At 45.2% G+C, this 20235-nt stretch overlaps 1 protein-coding gene across 1 annotated transcript; it reads right to left on the reverse strand.

Annotated features, from left to right (window-relative positions):
* Nucleotides 1–364: 364 nt before the first annotated feature.
* Nucleotides 365–1885, reverse strand: LOC123157873 (uncharacterized). The gene has a single exon (XM_044576064.1). The coding sequence runs from the start codon at nucleotides 1217–1219 to the stop codon at nucleotides 365–367; it is 855 nt and encodes a 284-aa protein (XP_044431999.1). The 5' UTR covers nucleotides 1220–1885.
* Nucleotides 1886–20235: the final 18350 nt, after the last annotated feature.

The raw sequence follows: 20235 nt of genomic DNA on the forward strand, positions 1-20235 counted from the left end.
TAGTGACGTCCGTGACAGCCAACCCTCCGTTCCCTATTGGCGGGATGCGCCAATTCGATGGACCGATCCTGCCCACGAGAGCCTGCCGGTAAGGCTGGTCACAATGGGGAGGAACTTAGGAGTAGCATCACACACTCCAATACAACTTTGCTTATGTGTCACATATTTAATGAAGAGAGAGGTGCTTGTGGTAACTACTAAAGTTACCGGAACATCACACACTTCAAGAAACAATGAGTCTATAACCTAATAAATACATTGTTGCATGACACTCCATAGATGTTCCTACCCACTGTGGAGGTAGTAACATAGTCTAGGGAAGTGTGTAAGTTACTAGACTATGTTCTTGCCCATTGTGACCAGCCTAAGATCTGCCATGTCCACTGCCGCCGGCGGGGCCAGGAGAACGGCGACCAACGCCCCTATTGTCGCAGACTCCGCGAGTCCATTGCAACACCGTCCAATCACCGCCGGGAAGGGATCCAATGAAGCTGTCCGGTAGGCCACTTTGACCGCTACCACCGTCCGAACTAGGCGAGCGACGCCAGAGCTCCGGTGGAGTATGATCTCTCAGCCTCCCAATGTGAATGAGTGTAGGGTACTCCAGTAGTTGACGAAAGGACGGACGCTGCATGGCTGGATTCACCACACGCTCCTGCGGCTCCGGCACCCAGAGTCGACGACACGTCGGGATTTCCTCCGGGTCAACACACCATGCACGCAGCTTGAACAGAGAGAGATCCTCTCTACTCGCGGTCTCCGGCACTAAACTCTCGATCAGACAGGAATTGCCCAGCAGCTCCGTGGCCGTCTCCTTCGACCACGCATGCGACGGCACACCCTCGATCATGAGGTCGACCTGAATGCGCATCAACCTGGATTTAGCTTGCGCCTGTCTCAGCCAAGGCTTGATGTAAAGCTTGACACCCTGATGCTCAACCAAAGGCACACCCAACGCTCTGTTCCTGAGCTCGTGCGACGCAAAAATAATCAAGAAGTCTTCAGGATGGAATTTGTGCACCGAAAAGCGATGCCTTGGGATGTTGAGCTGCTCGGAGATGGCGATGGCAGCGTCCACACAAGATATCGGCGGCCTTGCACCGCCCACATATACCACCACCGCCAGCTGAAGCCGACGCTCCAGGTCCTCCATCCCCGCCGACCGCGGCAGAATGCACACCTCGGCACGCACTAGCGGGGACAAGTCGACGGCCATCATGGGGGGAAGCCGGGCGCAACTGGCGAGGACGGCGCCCCAGGCGCGTCCTGCCTAGGCTCCAACAGCATCCGCCCCATGGCCGGCGTTGCCTCCGGCGCCGGCTCTGTCTGACGAGCTTTAGACACCCTGCCAATCACGGCCCGGCGCAGCTCCTCAGCCGAGATTGGACTGCGCGACACCGTGCACTGGGAGGAGACGTGGCCCGAGAAGCCGCAGCGGATGCAGAGCGGGTCATTAGTGCAGTCCTGACGCCGGTGGCCCTCTTGGAAGCACCTGAAGCAGAGGCCAAACAAATCCGGAGGAATCTGACGCCTTTCAGAGGAGGAAGAAGATGCGCAGCTACCCTGACCGCCAGCTCCCTGCTGGCGCCTCAGCGCCCGACGACGCCGCCAGCGAGCTTTGCGGGAAGGACCCGGCCTGTGCTACCCCGGCTCCGGCGCCGGCTCCCCATCCACTTCATGGGCCGCGCCCGCAGACGAGGAGCGCGCCGAACCAGGCGAGCTGGACAGACCAAGCCCGGAGACCACCTGTCTCTCCCGCTGGAAAGAGGACGAGACCGAAGGCGGGCTTCTAGATCCCGACGCCATGGGAGGGTCGGGAGGGGGCGGGAGAGAGGGAGGGGGAGAGGGACTAGGAGATGTGGACGCCGGGGCCGGAGTGGCCGCCGGCGGGGGCGGTGGACGCTGGGGCCGGAGTGGCGGCCGGCGGAGGGCACTAGGCGGAGGGCACTGAAATGGTCGTGCTAGAGGAGCAGGAAAGCCCCCATCACATTTTCGAGGAACCGAGCTAGCAGTAGCTAGTAGCTAGTACATGGAGTAGCTACAGAAGATGCCACTAGCTAGCTTTTCTTTTTTTACAATGACTAACTCTCTATAAAGCCCGTAAACAGCGTCTAAACGGTTGTTAACACGAGTAAAAATAATATGAGTAGAAAGTATACATGACAAACTTCATTTTATCCCATTGAAACAAATCCATTTGATGCATGAATTAAATCATATGAAAATCATAAATTGCTACTTGTGTTAAGAGAGAACATAATTAACCCCGTAACATACTGTATTGCGTCCTATGTGTGGTGTATGTGTGGTGTGTGTGTGTGGCCGGCTTGGCCACGGCCGTGTGTGGCCGGCCCTTGTTAGTGCTAGTTTAGGTTACTAGTAGTTTAATTAGTAGTCTATGTACAAATGGCATGTGGCCCCACTAGTTTAACTTAGTTTGGACTAATTAAATGGCACCTATGGCACTTACATGTGGGCCACACCTGCCTCTTTGACTAGTCAAATTTGACTTGGTCAATTTGGATTAAACTAAATGCAAAAATCTAAGAAAATTGTTAAAACTTTGAAAAATCATATAAAATAAAGCGTAACTCCGATTAAAAAGTTTTATACATGAAAGTTGCTCAGAACGACGAGACGAATCCGAACACGCAGTCTGTTCGCCTACCACACATCCCTAGCATAGCAAACATGCAACTTTTCCCCTTCGGTTCATCTGTCTGACAAACGTCCGGAACCGGGAAAACTTTCCCGGATGTTTCCCCCTTCGCCATTATCGCCTAGCGCTGCGTTAGAACACTTCTAGCCCCGCTTATTGTTTTGTTATGCATATGCTTGCTATCTATTTACTATTTTCTACCCCTCTTCTCTCTAGTAGACCCCGAGGCCGCAGCTGATGCCCCTGTGATCGACTATGTCGACGACGACCCCTCCTTCTCGCCTGAGCAACCAGGCAAGCCCCCCCTTTGATCATCCCGATATCGCCCATTCTATACTCTCATGCTTGCATTAGATTTTGCTACTATTATTGTTTGCTCCTATTCTGATGCATAGCCTGCTTTTGTAACCTGCTCATTATACCTTACCTGCTTATCCTAAACTGCTTAGTATAGGTTGGTTAGTGATCCATCAGTGACCCCCACCTTGTCCTTGCTGCCCTTGCTTCATCATCGATGACTCAATCAACGTGATCGACGACCAGAGCCCGGCACCTCACATCACATAACGCCCCTTTAGTTGCTTGACTCTGCAGAGCTACTATCGAGTGCCGAGGGTGATCCCTCATAACGCACTCCTGATGACGATTCTGTAGTGTAGCTATTCGGTCGTGGTCATCGAGGGTGATTTCCTCTTTCACCATTCCCGATACGGCTCTATCGTTCAACACCTCAAGTGTGAACCTCGAGGGTGGTCCCTCTTATGTTCACCTTGATGATTACATTGAGTGGAATCCACCGGGGGTGATTCCTCGGGGTTTTCCTCTTGATGTTTGGACACACAGTTACCTTGACTTTACTTGAGACTGTTGTGAAAACCGGGCGGGCCTGGAGAGCACCCGTGCGATGTGATAGTGGCGGCTGGTTGTTTAGAGGCATCACCCAGGAGGGGGTGATAGCTCCGGACTTGTCCCGACAGCCGTCACTCCTTTTAATAATGCACTAACTGGTTTGTGTATTTGTTCTGAGTTGGCCTTTGGCCTTTACGCACTAACCACCACGTGAGAATAGTTATGGGCCTCGACGTTGCAGTACCAGCCGAAGCTTTGTCAGACATCCAGTTCAGCATTATGGCCGGGCCGGATCGTGCCGTCCACTTCACGGGTGGTGCTGGTATCCCCTTGCGCACAACGATCCGGAGTGCAACGGGTGATGGGCCCAGACCCCGGAGTGCTTAGGATGTAGACCGGCGGGGACCTCTCTGCTGAGCCTAGGTAGGGCTGCGATGTGTTGATCTTCCGAGGCCGGGCATTGACCCTAGAAAGGTGTGTCCGTCCAGAGTGATCGAGCGTGTTAGAAACGTGGTGCACCCCTGCAGGGAAGATATATATTCGAATACCGTGTCCATGGTAATGGACGTTCAGATCTATATCCTGATCTTATATAACTAGAAATGGATACTTGAGATATGTGATGGATATGTGGCTCCGAGATTGCTTTCTCGCAGGGAGTCAAGGAAGGATCTCTGGGCGTTGTTGTTACAACATGCTTGTTAATTAAACTACTATTCTTTACTCTTCTACATGCTGCAAGATGCTTGGAGCTGCTTGAAGATGCTAGTCTTCATTAGGCTAGGCCTTCCCCTCTATTCTGGCATTCTATAGTTCAGTCCACAGATACAACCCTTCCATTTGATACCAATGCATACTTAGTATAGATCTGATGCTTGCGAGTACTTTGGGTGAGTACTCACGGTTGCTTTGCTTCCCCTTTCCCCCCTTCTTTCTTATTTCCGGTTGATGCAACCAGATGGTGGATCCCTGGAGCCAGATGCCACCGCCGATGGATGCTACTACATGGAGACCGCCGACGACCAGGAGTAGTTAGGAGGTCCCAGGCAGGAGGCCTTGCCTCTTCGATCGTGTTGCTTTTGTGCTAGCCTTCTTAAGGCATCCTTGTTAACTTACGTATGTACTCAGATATTGTTGCTTCCGCTGACTCGCTTGTGTATCGAGCTTTTGTATTTGAGCCCTCGAGGCCCCTGGCTTGTAATATGAAGCTTGTATTATTTTAATTTGTGTCTAGAGTTGTGTTGTGATATCTTCTCGTGAGTCCCTGATCTTGATCGTACACATTTGCGTGTATGATTAGTGTACGATTGAATCGGGGGTGTCACAAGTTGGTATTAGAGCCGACTGCCTTTAGGATCCCCCTTTCCAACTCCTTGGCCGAAGTTGAGTCTAGTCTTTGAAAACTGTTTTACTAACATGGTTGTGTGGCTTCTCGACCCATGTTGCCAAATGGGTGGTATTAGGATCTTCTACTCCTCGTCTATACTCTGGGACTCTGATCTCTCCTCTATTCAGGTTAAATGATTTGCTAACTCTAACATTAGGTTCTCGTAATCACATCCACCCGGAGATTTGTGTTACCCCTTTCTTGAATTGTGGGCCAAGATCGGCTTCTCAATGTTCATTGACCACCGGATCCTCTTATCGAGGGCCACCCTGTGTCGCCACTTACAAATTCCTTGCTCTAGTTGTTTTCTCCGACGTTGATGTATCATTTTCTATGTCCCGTTGTGGTATCCCTTTGTCGCGTGCATGCGTGTCGCCTAGTATGTCTAGGGTGTTCTCTTGTCCGAACTCACGTGAACAACATGTAATTGGCTCCGTATATGTATCGGTATGTCTTCAATGACTACTGCATTATACATATCACGCCTTTGCTCATTGTTTCGATTACAACATGAATGATTCCATACACTTGCACCAACCCTTGCTGAACTACCCCCTGTTGTATTTCAGCAGGATGGCTAGACCTGCTGGTCGTGGCCATGGTGGCGGCAATCCACCACCTCCAGAATACATGGCCGGAATGATACAATAGTTTGATGTTGAATCACCAGTTCATGGTACGAGTCATGGCTCAGTTCCCTCGTCCCCATATGAACCAGCAACCAGTCCCAGTGACTTTGCAAAGCTTTGCGTGTCTCAACCCTGTCATCTACCGCAGCTCAACTCAGCCCCTTGATGCTAATGACTGGCTACGTGACACCACTTTTGAGTTGGAGCCTGTTGATGTAAACCCTGCCAATTATGTCACCTTCGCGACTTACTACCTGAAAGGTCCCGTTGCTCAATGGTGGAACAGCCGCAGGCGTTCCTTACCTGTTGGAACCGCCATCACTTCGCCAGAATTCCAAGCTGCATTTCGCGGGACAATGTCGAACCATTATGGTTAGTAACAACGTCCCCGTTGAAATTGAAGGACTGAAATTCCTTGTTTCCCCCATTGTTTTGAAGTCGTCCAATATCGACCTCATTCTGGGAATGAAGTGGTTGAAAACACATACTGCTTCTATCATTTGCGTCACTAAATTCGCCCATCTATTACATCCTTCAAATGAGATAGTAAGATACCATGCTCATCTTGTTTGTAATGCCGAAGCACGGATTTATTCCTTGCATGCGTTAAAGCGATTCTCCTCTTGTGAGAATTGAAAACGCTCCAGCCGTTTGTGAATTCCGGGATGTCTTTCCAAAAGAACTACCCAGTCCATGATATTGAACTTGTTGTAGTTAAGTTTGCACTGAAGTTGTGGCAGCATTTCCTTCTTGGTAATCATTGCGAGATCTTCACCGATCATCAAAGTCTGAAGTATCTATTACTCAGCTAGATCTGGATCTCCGTCAGCAGCGATATATGGAAACGTTTATATACTTTGACTATGGTATTTATTATACCCCTAGCAAGGCTAATGCTACTGCCGATGCCCTGAGTCGCAAGTCTTATATCGACAACCACATGGCTTACAAAGCTCAACTCCTGCAAGATGATCTCACTTACAAAGAGCATCCGATCCGCGTTCTCGTTCAAGCTGAACTTCTTACCCGTCTGAGGGCTATCAAATTTCTAAAGAGTTCGTGATCAAATCCTTCTGAAGATGAAGCCACTTGGAAACTCAAGGTTCGTCTTTGAGATGAATGCCCTGCTTTCTGTCCTTCTACCTCCTAAATCTCGGGATGAGATTTCTTGTAGTGGAGGAGAATTGTGACGCCCGGATAATTAAGCTATAGTAATCCCAAGTTAATGGTGCCATGTCATCGTTTTCACTGTGCTAAATCCCCTTTTGATTCCATCCGGTTCAAATTCGACTTCAAATTAAAGTACAAAATTTACATTTCTCAAACATGCAAACAAAAATGTTTAGTGGGTTGCAAATATTCACTAGCTAATTGTCATGTGAGAATTAACCTTTTTTAAAAATATTTAAATGCCCCTTAGATATTCAAAACAGTAGCAAACCACACCTTTTAGCTCTTTTAATATAAATTTAAATTCAAATGGTTTCAATTTGAGCCCAAACTTTTTGTGCCATCTAAGAATATTATCTAATATTTATATGACATGTTTCACATTGTACAAAAGGTTGTTTGGTGGGTCAACTAAATGCAAAACAGGAGCGAAAAGCTAAATCAGAAAAGTTAAAAGAAAAATAAAAAAAGGAAAAGGAAAACCCCTCTTCCCGGGCCAAATGGCCCAGCTGGCCTCACTGGCCGAACCAAGCCAGCCCACCAGCGCCACCTCCCTCCTTTCTCTGTTCACGGGGGGAGACGTGGGCACCGGCGATGGCCGCCACGGCCGAGGGCGATGCCGTGGCGCCCATCCACCGCGCCCTCCTCCTAACTCAGAGCCCTCCCCCAAAACCCTAACACCCCTGTTTCTCCCACTTCACCCCTCCCTCTCCCTCCCTGCCTTCCCTCCTCAGATCCCCCTCTGCTTCCCGAGCTCCGCCATGGACGCGTCGCCGGCGTAGCCGTCGCCGCTACCCTCCCTGCTGCTGGAGACCGCGCTAGGGGTACCGTCTTCGTCGCCTATTTCGACTACGTGTGCGAGCTCGGGCCGAAAGCCACCCGTGTGCCCGCTGCCTCCCCATCCTCAACCTCCGTCCGCCCGGGATCGTCGCCGCCTTCTTCGACTCCGGCCACCACCCCTGCGCTCCTAAGCTCCCGCCGGCCACCGTGTGCCTCAACGTGAGCCTCCTTCCCCGCTCTCCCCCTCTTTTGTCTGTCGCCGTAGCCGCCGCACCCGCACTCCGGTCGTCGCCAAACTCGAAGCCGCCGTTGCTATCGTTGACACTGCTCCCGCCACTGCAGCTGCTGTTGCCGCCTTCGGTCACAGCTGCACGCGCTTGCCCGCACCCGCGAGCGCCCTCTGCCGCTGGCACGTGCCCGTCCCGCTGCTTCCCCCTGCAGCCCTCCGCCTGTCGCACCCCCTGCCACTACTGATGCGGCTGGCCGCAACGCCCGGCCGCGCCCATTCCCCTACCCGCGCCCTTCACGCCCGCCTCCACACAACGCGCGCCCGGCCACGCGTGTGCTGCTCTCGCTTGCCTGCTGCTGCTTGCTACCACGGTGCTGATGCTGCATCCTACTACTGCTGCTACTTGTTGTACTCTGTACTGCTAGCTACTGAAGATGCCACTAGCTAGCTTTTTTTTTTTACAATGACTAACTCTCTATAAAGCCCATAAACAGCGTCTAAACGGTTGTTAACACGAGTAAAAATAATATGAGTAGAAAGTATACATGACAAACTTCATTTTATCCCATTGAAACAAATCCAATTGATGCATGAATTAAATCATATGAAAATCACAAATTGCTATCTTGTGTTAAGAGAGAACATAATTAACCCCGTAACATACTGTGTTGTGTCCTATGTGTGGTGTATGTGTCGTGTGTGTGTGTGTGTGTGGCCGGCTTGGCCACGGCCGTGTGTGGCCGGCCCTTGTTAGTGCTAGTTTAGGTTAGTAGTAGTTTAATTAGTAGTCTATGTACAGATGGCATGTGGCCCCACTAGTTTAACTTAGTTTGGACTAATTAAATGGCACCTATGGCACTTACATGTGGGCCACACCTGCCTCTTTGACTAGTCAAATTTGACTTCGTCAATTCGGATTAAACTACATGCAAAAATCTAAGAAAAATGTTAAAATTTTGAAAAATCATATAAAATAAAGCGTAACTCCGATTAAAAAGTTTTATACATGAAAGTTGCTTCGAACGATGAGACGAATCCGAATACGCAGTCTGTTCGTCTACCACACATCCCTAGTATAGCAAACATGCAACTTTTCCCCTCCGGTTCATCTGTCTGACAGACGTCCGGAACCGGGAAAACTTTCCCGGATGTTTCCCCTTCGCCGGTATCGCCTAGCGCTGCGTTAGAACACTTTTAGCCCCGCTTATTGTCTTGTTATGCATATGCTTGCTATGTATTTACTATTTTCTCCCCCTCTTCTCTCCGGTAGACCCCGAGGCTGCAGCTGATGCCCCTGTGATCGACTACGTCGATGACGACCCCTCCTTCTCGCCTGAGCAACCAGGCAAGCCCCCCCTTTGATCATCCCGATATCGCCCATTCTATACTCTCATGCTTGCATTAGAGTTTGCTACTATTATTGTTTACCCCTATTCTGATGCAGAGCCTGCTTTTGTAACCTGCTCATTGTACTTTACCTACTTATCCTAAACTACTTAGTATAGGTTGGTTAGTGATCCATCAATGATCCCCACCTTGTCCTTGTTGCCCCTGCTTCATCATCGACGACTCTATCAACGTGATCGACGACCAGAGCCCGACACCTCACATCACATCACGCCCCTTTAGTTGCTCGACTCTGCAGAGCTACTATCGAGTGCCGAGGGTGATTCCTCATAACGCACTCCTGATGACGATTCTATAGTGTAGCTATTCGGTCGTGGTCATCGAGGGTGATTTCCTCCTTCACCATTCCCGATATGGCTCTGTCGTTCAACACCTCTAGTGTGAACCTCGAGGGTGGTCCCTCTTACGTTCAGCATTGTGGCCGGGACGGATCGTGCCATCCACTTCACAGGTGGTGCTGGTATCCCCTTGCGCACAACGATCCGAAGTGCAACAGGCGATGGGCCCAGACCCCGGAGTGCTTAGGATGTAGACCGGCGGGGACCTCTCTGCTGAGCCTAGGTAGGGTTGCGACGTGTTGATCTTCCGAAGCCGGGCATTGACCCCAGAAAGGTGTGTCCGGCCAGAGTGATCGAGCGTGTTGGGTAACGTGGTGCACCCCTGCAGTGAAGTTATATATTCGAATACTGTGTCCACGTTAATGGACGTTCAGACTTATATCCTAATCTTATATAACTAAAAATGGATACTTGAGATATGTGATGGATATGTGGCTCCGAGATTGCTTTCTCGCAGGTAGTCGAGGAACGATCTCTGGGCGTTAATGTTACAACATGTTTGATAATTAGAAATTGCTATTCTTTACTCCCCTACATGCTGCAAGATGCTTGGAGCTGCTTGAAGATGCTAGTCTTCGATAGGCTAGGCCTTCCCCCTCTGTTCTGGCATTCTGCAGTTCAGTCCACAGATACAACCCTTCCATTTGATACAAATGCATACTTAGTATAGATCTGATGGTTGCGAGTACTTTGGATGAGTACTCACGGTTGCTTTGCTACCCATTCCCCCCTTCTTTCTTCTTTCCGGTTGATGCAACCAGATGGTGGATCCTTGGAGCCAGATGCCACCGCCGATGGATGCTACTACGTGGCGACCGCCGACGACCAGGAGTAGTTAGGAGGTCGCAGGCAGGAGGCCTTGCCTCTTCGATCGTGTTGCTTTGGTGCTAGCCTTCTTAAGGCGGTCTTGTTTAACTTATGTCTGTACTCAGATATTGTTGCTTCCGCTGACTCTTGTCTATCGAGGTTTTTGTATTCGAGCCCTCGAGGCCCCTGGCTTGTAATATGAAGCTTTTATGTCTTTCTTTTGTATTTAGAGTTGTGTTGTGATATCTTCCCGTGAGTCCCTGATTTTGATCGTACATGTTTGCGTGTATGATTAGTGTACGATTGAATCGGGGGCGTCACATGTGATGAATTGAGTTTCCCCTTTGAAGTTATCTTATTGGATTGAGTCTTTTATGAGAACACTTGATGTATGTCTTGCCGTGATTATCTGTGGTGACAATGGGATATCATGTGCCACTTGTTGTATGTTTTGGTGATCAACTTGCGGATTTCGTGACATTGGGAACCTATGCATAGGGGTTGGCACACGTTCTTGACTCTCCGGTAGAAACTTTGGGGCACTCTTTGAAGTACTTTGTGTTGGTTGGATGAATCTAAGGTTGTGTGATGCATATCGTATAATCATGCCCACGGATACTTGAGGTGACAATGGAGTATCTAGGTGACACTAGGGTTTTGGTTGATTTGTGTCTTAAGGTGTTATTCTAGTACGAACTCTTTTATAGATTGATCCGAAAGAATAACTTTGAGGTGGTTTCGTACCCTACCATAATCTCTACGTTTGTTCTCCGCTATTAGTGGCTTCGGAGCGACTCTTTGTTGCATGTTGAGGGCTTGTTATATGATCTATCTATATTATTATTGTTGAGAGAACTTGCACTAGTGAAAGTATGAACCCTAGGCCTTGTTTCCTATCATTGCAATACCGTTTAGGCTCACTTTTATCATTAGTTGCTGTTTTTATTATTTCAGATTACAAAAACCTATATCTACTATCTATTTTGCACTTGTAGCACCATCTCTTCGCTGAACTAGTGCACCTATACAATTTACCATTGTATTGGGTGTGTTGGGGACACAAGAGACTCTTTGTTATTTGGTTGCAGGGTTGCTTGAGAGAGACCATCTTCATCCTACGCCTCCCACGGATTGACAAACCTTAGGTCATCCACTTGAGAGAAATTTGCTACTGTCCTACAAACCTGTGCACTTGCAGGCCCAACAACGTCTACAAGTAGAAGGTTGTGTAGTAGACATCAAGCTCTTTTCTGGCGCCGTTGCCGGGGAGGCTAGGTAAAGGGCACTCACTCACAGCCCCTCAACTAAGCTCTTTTCTGGCGCCGTTGCCGGGGAGGTGAGTGCTTGAAGGTATATCTTTAGATCTTGCAATCGAATCTTTTTGTTTCTTGTTTTAGCACTAGTTAGTCTATAAAATAAAATTACAAAAAAATGGAGTTAAGTTTGTCTCATACGCTTCACCTTTTTAATATCATTCGTGAGTATGATGGAAAGGATAATTGTGCTCAAGTGCTAGAAGAAGAAATCTCTAAATTGTTTGACACTAAATCTTTGAATGATGAGCATGATTGCAATGTTGTTTGTACGAATTCTTTTAATATCCATGATGCTAATGATATGCACAGCCACAAGCTTGGGGAAGCTATGTTTGATGAATATGATATATTTTGTCCCCCAAGCTTTGATGAGCAAATTTACTATGATGAAAGCATGCCTCCTATCTATGATGATTATTGTGATGACACATATGCTTTAAAAAATAATGATAACCATGAAACTTGTCATCTTGATCTTAATTTTCAATCACATGATAGTTATTTTGTTGAGTTTGCTCCCACTACTATTCATGAGAAGAATTTTGCTTATGTGGAAAGTAATAAAATTTCTATGCTTGTAGATCATGAAAAGAATGCTTTAGGTGCTGGTTATATTGTTGGATTCATTTATGATGCTACTGAAAATTATTATGAGGGAGGAATATATGCTTGTAGGAATTGCAATAATGTCAAGTTTCCTCTCTATGTGTTGAAAATCTTGAAGCTATGCTTGTTTTACCTTCCTATGCTTGTTGATTATTGTTCCCATAAGTTGTTTGCTCACAAAATCCCTATGCACAGGAAGTGGGTTAGACTTAAATGTGCTAGTCATATGCTTCATGATGCTCCCGCTATGTTTCAATTCTTATCCTTTATGTGAGGATCATTGTCGTCATCATGCCTAGCTAGAAAGGCATTAAAGAAAAGCGCTTGTTGGGAGACAACCCAATATTTATCCTTACTGTTTTTGTGTGTTCACATGATTATGCTACTGTAGTAATCATGTTTTATAGCTTTTGTTTCAATAAAGTGCCAAGTAAGACCTTTAGGATGGCGTACGGTGATAGTTGTGTTGATCCTGCTGAAAATCAGAAACTTTTGCACCCAGTAAATTAGTTTTATTAATTCACAGAAACGTGCTTCTGATATGATTCTTGTTGCTATGGATTGGTACACGAATTTCGTAGGTCGTTCTAATTTGGTAGAATTTTTGGAGCTCCAGAAGTATACGTTTTGATACAGATTACTACAAACTGTTCTGTTTTTGATAGATTCTATTTTCATTGTGTTGTTTGCTTATTTTGATGAATCTATGAGTAGTATCGGAGGGTATTAACCATAGATAAGTTGGAATACAGTAGATATTACACCAATATGAATTTAGAATGAGTTCATTACAATACCTAAGGGATGGTTTTATTTTCTTATATTAACGGAGCTTACGAGTTTTCTGTTGAGTTTTGTGTTGTGGAGTTTTCAAGTTTTGGGTAAGGATTCGATGGACTATGGAATAAGGAGTGGCAAGAGCCTAAGCTTGGGGATGCCCAAGGCACCCCAAGGTAATATTCAAGGACAATCAAGAGCCTAAGCTTGGGGATGCCCCGGAAGGCATCCCCTCTTTCGTCTTCGTCTATCGGTAACTTTACTTGGAGCTATATTTTTATTCACCACATGATATGTGTTTTGCTTGGAGCTTCATTTTCTTTTGTTAGTATTTGCTTGCTGTTATTTATAATAATATTTTGCAACTTTAGTTTCAATAAAAAAGGTCAAGGATAGCCTTTGCCATGCTTATTTTGCTAGTATACATGTTGCTGTTTGAAAAACAGAAAATTTACCGCTGTTGCAAAAATTCCCTAGAAAAGTCAGAGAGTGGTATAATGTTGAATCTTTTTTAATATTGAGCTCTGATAAATTTATTACAGTAGGAATTTTAGTTCATATTTTTTGGAGTTAGGGAAATATTGATACTCCTGCATTCTTTACAGACTGTATTGTTTTGACAGATTGCTGTTATGTTTGCATTGTTTGCATATGTTTGCTTGTTTAATGATTCTATTTGAGGTTAGGAGTATTAAATATGCAGAGGCATTTAGTATTAAATGTTGAATAATAATGTTAGTGATTTGTTACAGTAGAAAATGATAAGGTTTTGCATTGGTTTATACTAACCTATCTCACGAGTTCTTGTTGAGTTTATTGTGAATGAAGCTTTTGATAAAAAGAGAAACCATGATATGAAAGGAATTAAGGAGACACAAAAGTTCAAGCTTGGGGATGCCCAAGGCACCCCAAGATAATATTTCAAGAAGTCTCAAGCATCTAAGCTTGGGGATGCCCCGGTAGGCATCCCACCTTTCTTCTTCAAGAACTATCAGTTAGTATCGATTGAGCCTAAGTTTTTGCTTCTTCACATGAGTTGTGCTATCCTTGCATTGTCATTTTATTTTGTTTTGCTTGCTGTTTGAATAATATACCAAGATCTGAAATTCTTAAAAGTTAGAGAGTCTTCACATAGTTGTATAATTATTCGACTACTCATTGATCTTCACTTATATCTTTCGGAGTAGTTTGTCATTTGCTCTAGTGCATCACTTATATCTTTTAGAGCATGGTGGTAGTTTTATTTTGAAGAAATATATGAACTCTCATGCTTCACTTATATTATTTTGAGAGTCTTAAATAGCATGGTAATTTGCTTAAACTCCTAATATGCCAAGCATAAAAGATTTGTAAGAATTCTTATGAGTGTGTTGAATACTAAGAAAAGTTTGATGCTTGATAATTGTTTTGAGATATGGAGGTGATAATATCAAAGTCGTGCTAGTTGGGTAATTATGAATTTAAAGAATTCTTGTGTTGAAGTTAGCAAGTCCCGTAGCATGCACGTATGGTTAAAGTTGTGTAACAAATTTGAAACGTGAAGTGTACCTGGCTTGTGCATCCTTATGAGTGGCTGTCGGAGACGAGCGATGGTCTTTTCCTACCAATCTATCCCCCTAGGAGCATGCGCGTAATACTTGATTTCTGATAACTTATAAATTTTTGCAATAAGTATATGAGTTCTTTTGACTAATGTTGAGTCCATGGATTATACGCACTCTCACCTTTCCGCCTTTGCTAGCCTCTTCGGTACCGTGCATTGCCCTTTCTCATCTTGAGAGTTGGTGCAAACTTCGCCGGTGCATCCAAACCCCGTGATATGATACACTCTATCACACATAAACCTCCTTATATATTCCTCAAAACAGCCACCATACCTACCTATCATGGCATTTCCATAGCCATTCCGAGATATATTGCCATGCAACTTCCATCATCGTATTCATGACATACATTACTTTTGTCATATTGCCATTGCATGATCATGTAGTTGACATCGTATTTGTGGCAAAGCCACCATGCATTATTTTTCATACATGTCACTCTTGATTCATTGCATCATCCTGGTACACCGCCGGAGGCATTCATATAGAGTCATATCTTGTTCTAAGTTTCGAGTTGTAATCCTTATGTTGTAATCAATAGAAGTGTGATGATCATCATTATTAGAGCATTGCCCAAATAAAAAAAGAGAGAAAGGAAAAAAAGGCCAAAAAAAAGAAAAAAAAAGAAAAAAAGAAAATAAAAATGAAAAGGGCAATGCTACTATCTCTTTTCCACACTTGTGCTTCAAAGTAGCACCTTGTTCTTCATGTAGTGAGTCTCATATATTGTGCTTCAAAGTAGCACCTTGTTCTTCATGTAGTGAGTCTCATAAGTTGTCTTTTTATACTAGTGGGAATTTTTCATTATAGAACTTGGCTTGTATATTCCTACGATGGGCTTCCTCAAATGCCCTAGGTCTTCGTGAGCAAGTGAGTTGGATGCACACCCACTAGTTTTCTTTTGTTGAGCATTCATAGCTCTAGTGCATTCGTTGCATGGCAATCCCTACTCCTCATGTTGACATCAATTGATGGGCATCTCCATAGCCCATTGATTATCCTTGTCAATGTGAGACTTTCTCCTTTTTGTCTTCTCCACACAAACCCCATCATCATATTCTATTCCATCCATAGTGCTATATCCATGGCTCGCGCTCATGTATTGCGTGAAGGTTGAAAAAGTTTGAGATCATTTAAGTATGAAACAATTGCTTGGCTTGTCATCGGGGGTATAGAAGTTAGGAACATCTTTGTGTGACGAAAATGAAGCATATCCTAACTATATGATTTTGTAGGGATGAACTTTCTTTTGCCATGTTATTTTGAGAAGACATGATTGCTCTATTAGTATGCTTGAAGTATCATTATTTTTGTGTCAATATGAACTTTTGTCTTGAATCTTTCAGATCTGAATATTCATATCACAAGTAAGAAGAATTACATTGAAATTATGCCAAGTAGCACCCCGCATCAAAAATTCTTTTTTATCAATTACCTACTCGAGGACGAGGAGGAATTAAGCTTGGGGATGCTTGATACGTCTCCAACGTATCTAGAATTTTTTATTGCTCCATGCTACTTTATCTATTGTTTTAGGCAATATTGGGCTTTATTATCCACTTTTATATTATTTTTGGGAATAACCTATTAACCGGAGGCCCAACCCAGATTTGTTGTTTTATGCCTATTTCAGTGTTTCGAGGAAAAGGAATATCAGACGGAGTCAAAACAGAACGAAATCAACTGGAGAAGTTATTTTTGGAAGGAAACCCACCTGATGGACTTGGACCCCATGTCAGAAGATACGGGAGGTGCTCACGAGGGTGGGGGCACGCCCAACCCCCACCCCCCGGGCGCGCCCCCCTGCCTCGTGGGGCCCCCGTAGCTCCACCGACGTACTCGTTTCACCCATATATACCTACGTACCCTAAAACTTCCAGAACAGAAGATAGATCGGGAGTTCTGCCGCTGCAAGCCTCTGTAGCCACCAAAAACCTCTCGGGATCCCATTCCGGCGCCCTGCCGGAGGGGGATCCCATCACCGGTGGCCATCTTCATCATCCCGGCGCTATCCATGACGAGGAGGGAGTAGTTCACCCTCGGGGCTGAGGGTATGTACCAGTAGCTATGTGTTTGATCTCTCTCTCTCTCTCATGTTCTCTCTCGTGTTCCATCTATGGCACGATCTTGATGTATCCCGAACTTTGCTATTGTAGTTGGATCTTATGATGTTTCTCCCCGTCTACTCTCTTGTGATGAATTGAGTTTCCCCTTTGAAGTTATGTTATCAGATTGAGTCTTTTATGAGAACACTTGATGTATGTCTTGACGTGATTATCTGTGGTGACAATGGGATATCATGTGCCACTTGATGTATGTTTTGGTGATCAACTTGCGGGTTTCGTGGCATTGGGAACCTATGCATAGGGGTTGGCACACGTTCTTGACTCTCCGGTAGAAACTTTGGGGCAATCTTTGAAGTACTTTGTGTTGGTTGGATGAATCCGAGGTTGTGTGATGCATATCATATAATCATGCCCACGGATACTTGTGGTGACAATGGAGTATCTAGGTGACATTAGGGTTTTGGTTGATTTGTGTCTTAAGGTGTTATTCTAGTACAAACTCTTTTATAGATTGATCCGAAAGAATAACTTTTAGGTGGTTTCGTACCCTGCCATAATCTCTACGTTTGTTCTCCACTATTAGTGGCTTTGGAGTGACTCTTTGTTGCATGTTGAGGGCTTGTTATATGATCTATCTATGTTATTATTGTTGAGAGAACTTGCACTAGTGAAAGTATGAACCCTAGGCCTTGTTTCCTATCATTGCAATACCGTTTACGCTCACTTTTATCATTAGTTACCTTGCTGTTTTTATTATTTCAGATTACAAAAACCTATATCTACTATCTATTTTGCACTTGTATCACCATCTCTTCGCCGAACTAGTGCACCTATACAATTTACAATTGTATTGGGTGTGTTGGGGACACAAGAGACTCTTTGTTATTTGGTTGCAGGGTTGCTTGAGAGAGACCATCTTCATCCTATGCCTCCACAGATTGATAAACGTTAGGTCATCCACTTGAGGGAAATTTTCTACTGTCCTACAAACCTGTGCACTTGCAGGCCCAACAATGTCTACAAGAAGACGGTTGTGTAGTAGACATCAAGCACACTGTCATTTGAATTCATTATTATTGGTTTATATTGGGTATGACTTGCCTGGATCTCTTTTACCATGAATTACAATGTTTAGTCAGTCCTTGATCCTTAAAGGTGCTCTGCATTTATGTTTTGCGGTCTCAGAAAGGGCAAGCGAGATACCATTTTGTTATATCATGTTATAATTATTTTGAGAAAGTGTTGTCATCCGAGTTTTATTATTATGGCTCGCTAGCTGATTATGCTATTAATATGAGTAATTATGAGAGCTAAGTGTTATTGTGAGTATGGTTAGTTCATAATATTAGCTGAAACTTGAATGATGGCTTTTCATGTTTACAAAAACACGAGCAAATAGAATTTGTAGAAGTTTTTCTTTATCACTTTCAGTTTATCAACTGAATTGCTTGAGGACAAGCAAAGGTTTAAGCTTGGGGGAGTTGATACGTCTCCAACATATCTACTTTTCCAAACACTTTTGCCCTTGGTTTGGACTCTAACTTGCATGATTTGAATGAAACTAACCCGGACTGACACTGTTTTCAGTAGAACTACCATGATGTAGTTTTATGTGTAGAAAAGAAAAGTTCTCGGAATGTCCTGAAAATCCACGGAGGCACTTTTTGGAATTAATAAGAATTTCTGGGCGAAAGAAATATACCAGGGGCCCCAGGGCCTGTCCACGAGACACGGGGGCGCCCCCCTTAGGGCGCGCCCCCTATCTCGTAGGCCCCCTGGACCTCCACCGACCTCAACTCCAACTCCATATATTCACTTCCGGGGAGAAAAAAATCAGAGAGAAAGTTTCATCGCGTTTTACGACACAGAGCCGGCGCCAAGCCCTAATCTCTCTCGGGAGGGCTGATCTGGAGTTTGTTCGGGGTTCCGGAGAGGGGGATCCGTCGTTGTCGTCATCATCAACCATCCTCCATCACCAATTTCATGATGCTCACCGCCGTGCGTGAGTAATTCCATCGTAGGCTTGCTGGACGGTGATGGGTTGGATGAGATTTACCATGTAATCAAGTTAGTTTTGTTAGGGTTTGATCCCTAGTATCCACTATGTTCTGAGATTGATGTTGCTATGACTTTGCTATGCTTAATGCTTGTCACTAGGGCCCGAGTGCCATGATTTCAGATCTGAACCTATTATGTTTTCATGAATATATATGTGTTCTTGATCTTATCTTGCAAGTCTATAGTCACCTATTATGTGTTATGATCCGACAACCCCGAAGTGACAATAATCGGGATAATTCTCGGTGATGACCGTAGTTTGAGGAGTTCATGTATTCACTATGTGCTAATGCTTTGTTCCGGTTCTCTATTAATATCCCTTAGTTTCCGCTAGGACCCCGCTGCCACGAGAGGGTAGGACAAAAGATGTCATGCAAGTTCTTCTCCATAACCACGTATGACTATTTACGGAATACATGCCTACATTACATTGATGAACTGGAGCTAGTTCTGTATCACCCTATGTTATAACTATTGCATGAGGAATCGCATCCGCCATAATTATCCATCATTGATCCATTGCCTACGAGCTTTTCACATATTGTTCTTTGCTTATTTACTTTTTTGTTGCTACTGTTACAACTACTACAAAAACCCAAAAATAATTATCTTTACTTTTGCCACTGTTACCATTATTATCATACCACTTTTGCTACTAAACACTTTGCTGCATCGTGTAACCAAGATTGTCAGCGGATTGGACTCGTGAAATATTATATTCTATGCGGGAGCGTGTGGAATTTGTTTTGCAGAGCCGGACAGAATTCTTGTGCTCGGAATTTACTTTGGAGTATTCGGAGAAGGAACCCGCCTTGCAATGCCGGAGATAATCTGCGCGCTGGACTCATCGTCATTGAAGGCTGGTTCAGGGGCTACTGAGGGAGTCCTGGACTAAGGGGTCCTCGGACAGCCGGACTGTATACTTCGGCCGGACTGTGGGACTATGAAGATACAAGACAGAAGACTCCGTCCCGTGTCCGGATGGGACTCTCCTTTGCATGGAAGGCAAGCTTGGCGATTCTGATATGTAGATTGCTTTCTCTGTAACTGACTTTGTACAACCCTAGTCCCCCCCGGTGTCTATATTAACCGGAGGGTTTAGACTTCTAGGGTTAGAGTCACAGTCAGCGCCATCTTCTTATCTTCATGGACTTCAGTATGGTTGATCGTGAACCGGCCCCTCCTAGGCGGTTTATACTCAGTGGTTATATCCTCAACATTAGGCCCCAGATTGATTTCAACCTGTTCATGTCAATCTTCAGTACTTAGAAAAATTCCACGGGCATCTTCTGATGATTCTTGTAAACTGCCATGTGGCCGTTTCCCTGTAAATTTTGGTGAACCGCCGTGACGTCATCTTCTGTCACTGTAGTAAATCGTCATGATGTCATCTTCTGCATAAAAAGATACCCTTCATTAATTACATCTCGAAGATCGAGGTGACAGCTGTTCCCCCTTTCGCCGCTTCAGGCTCCTCAATTTTTGCGCCTGTCGTTTGTCCCCTTTTCTTTATAAATAGAACCGAGGGGTCTTTCCATTTCCCCCCCTTGCCT

This window comes from Triticum aestivum, chromosome 7B (assembly GCF_018294505.1).
Source record: "Triticum aestivum cultivar Chinese Spring chromosome 7B, IWGSC CS RefSeq v2.1, whole genome shotgun sequence".
Lineage (NCBI taxonomy): Eukaryota > Viridiplantae > Streptophyta > Magnoliopsida > Poales > Poaceae > Triticum > Triticum aestivum.

What these genes read in the sequence shown, in the direction of transcription:
- LOC123157873 (XM_044576064.1), bottom strand. Translation starts at nt 1,219, where the DNA reads ATGATGGCCGTCGACTTGTCCCCGCTAGTGCGTGCCGAGGTGTGCATT.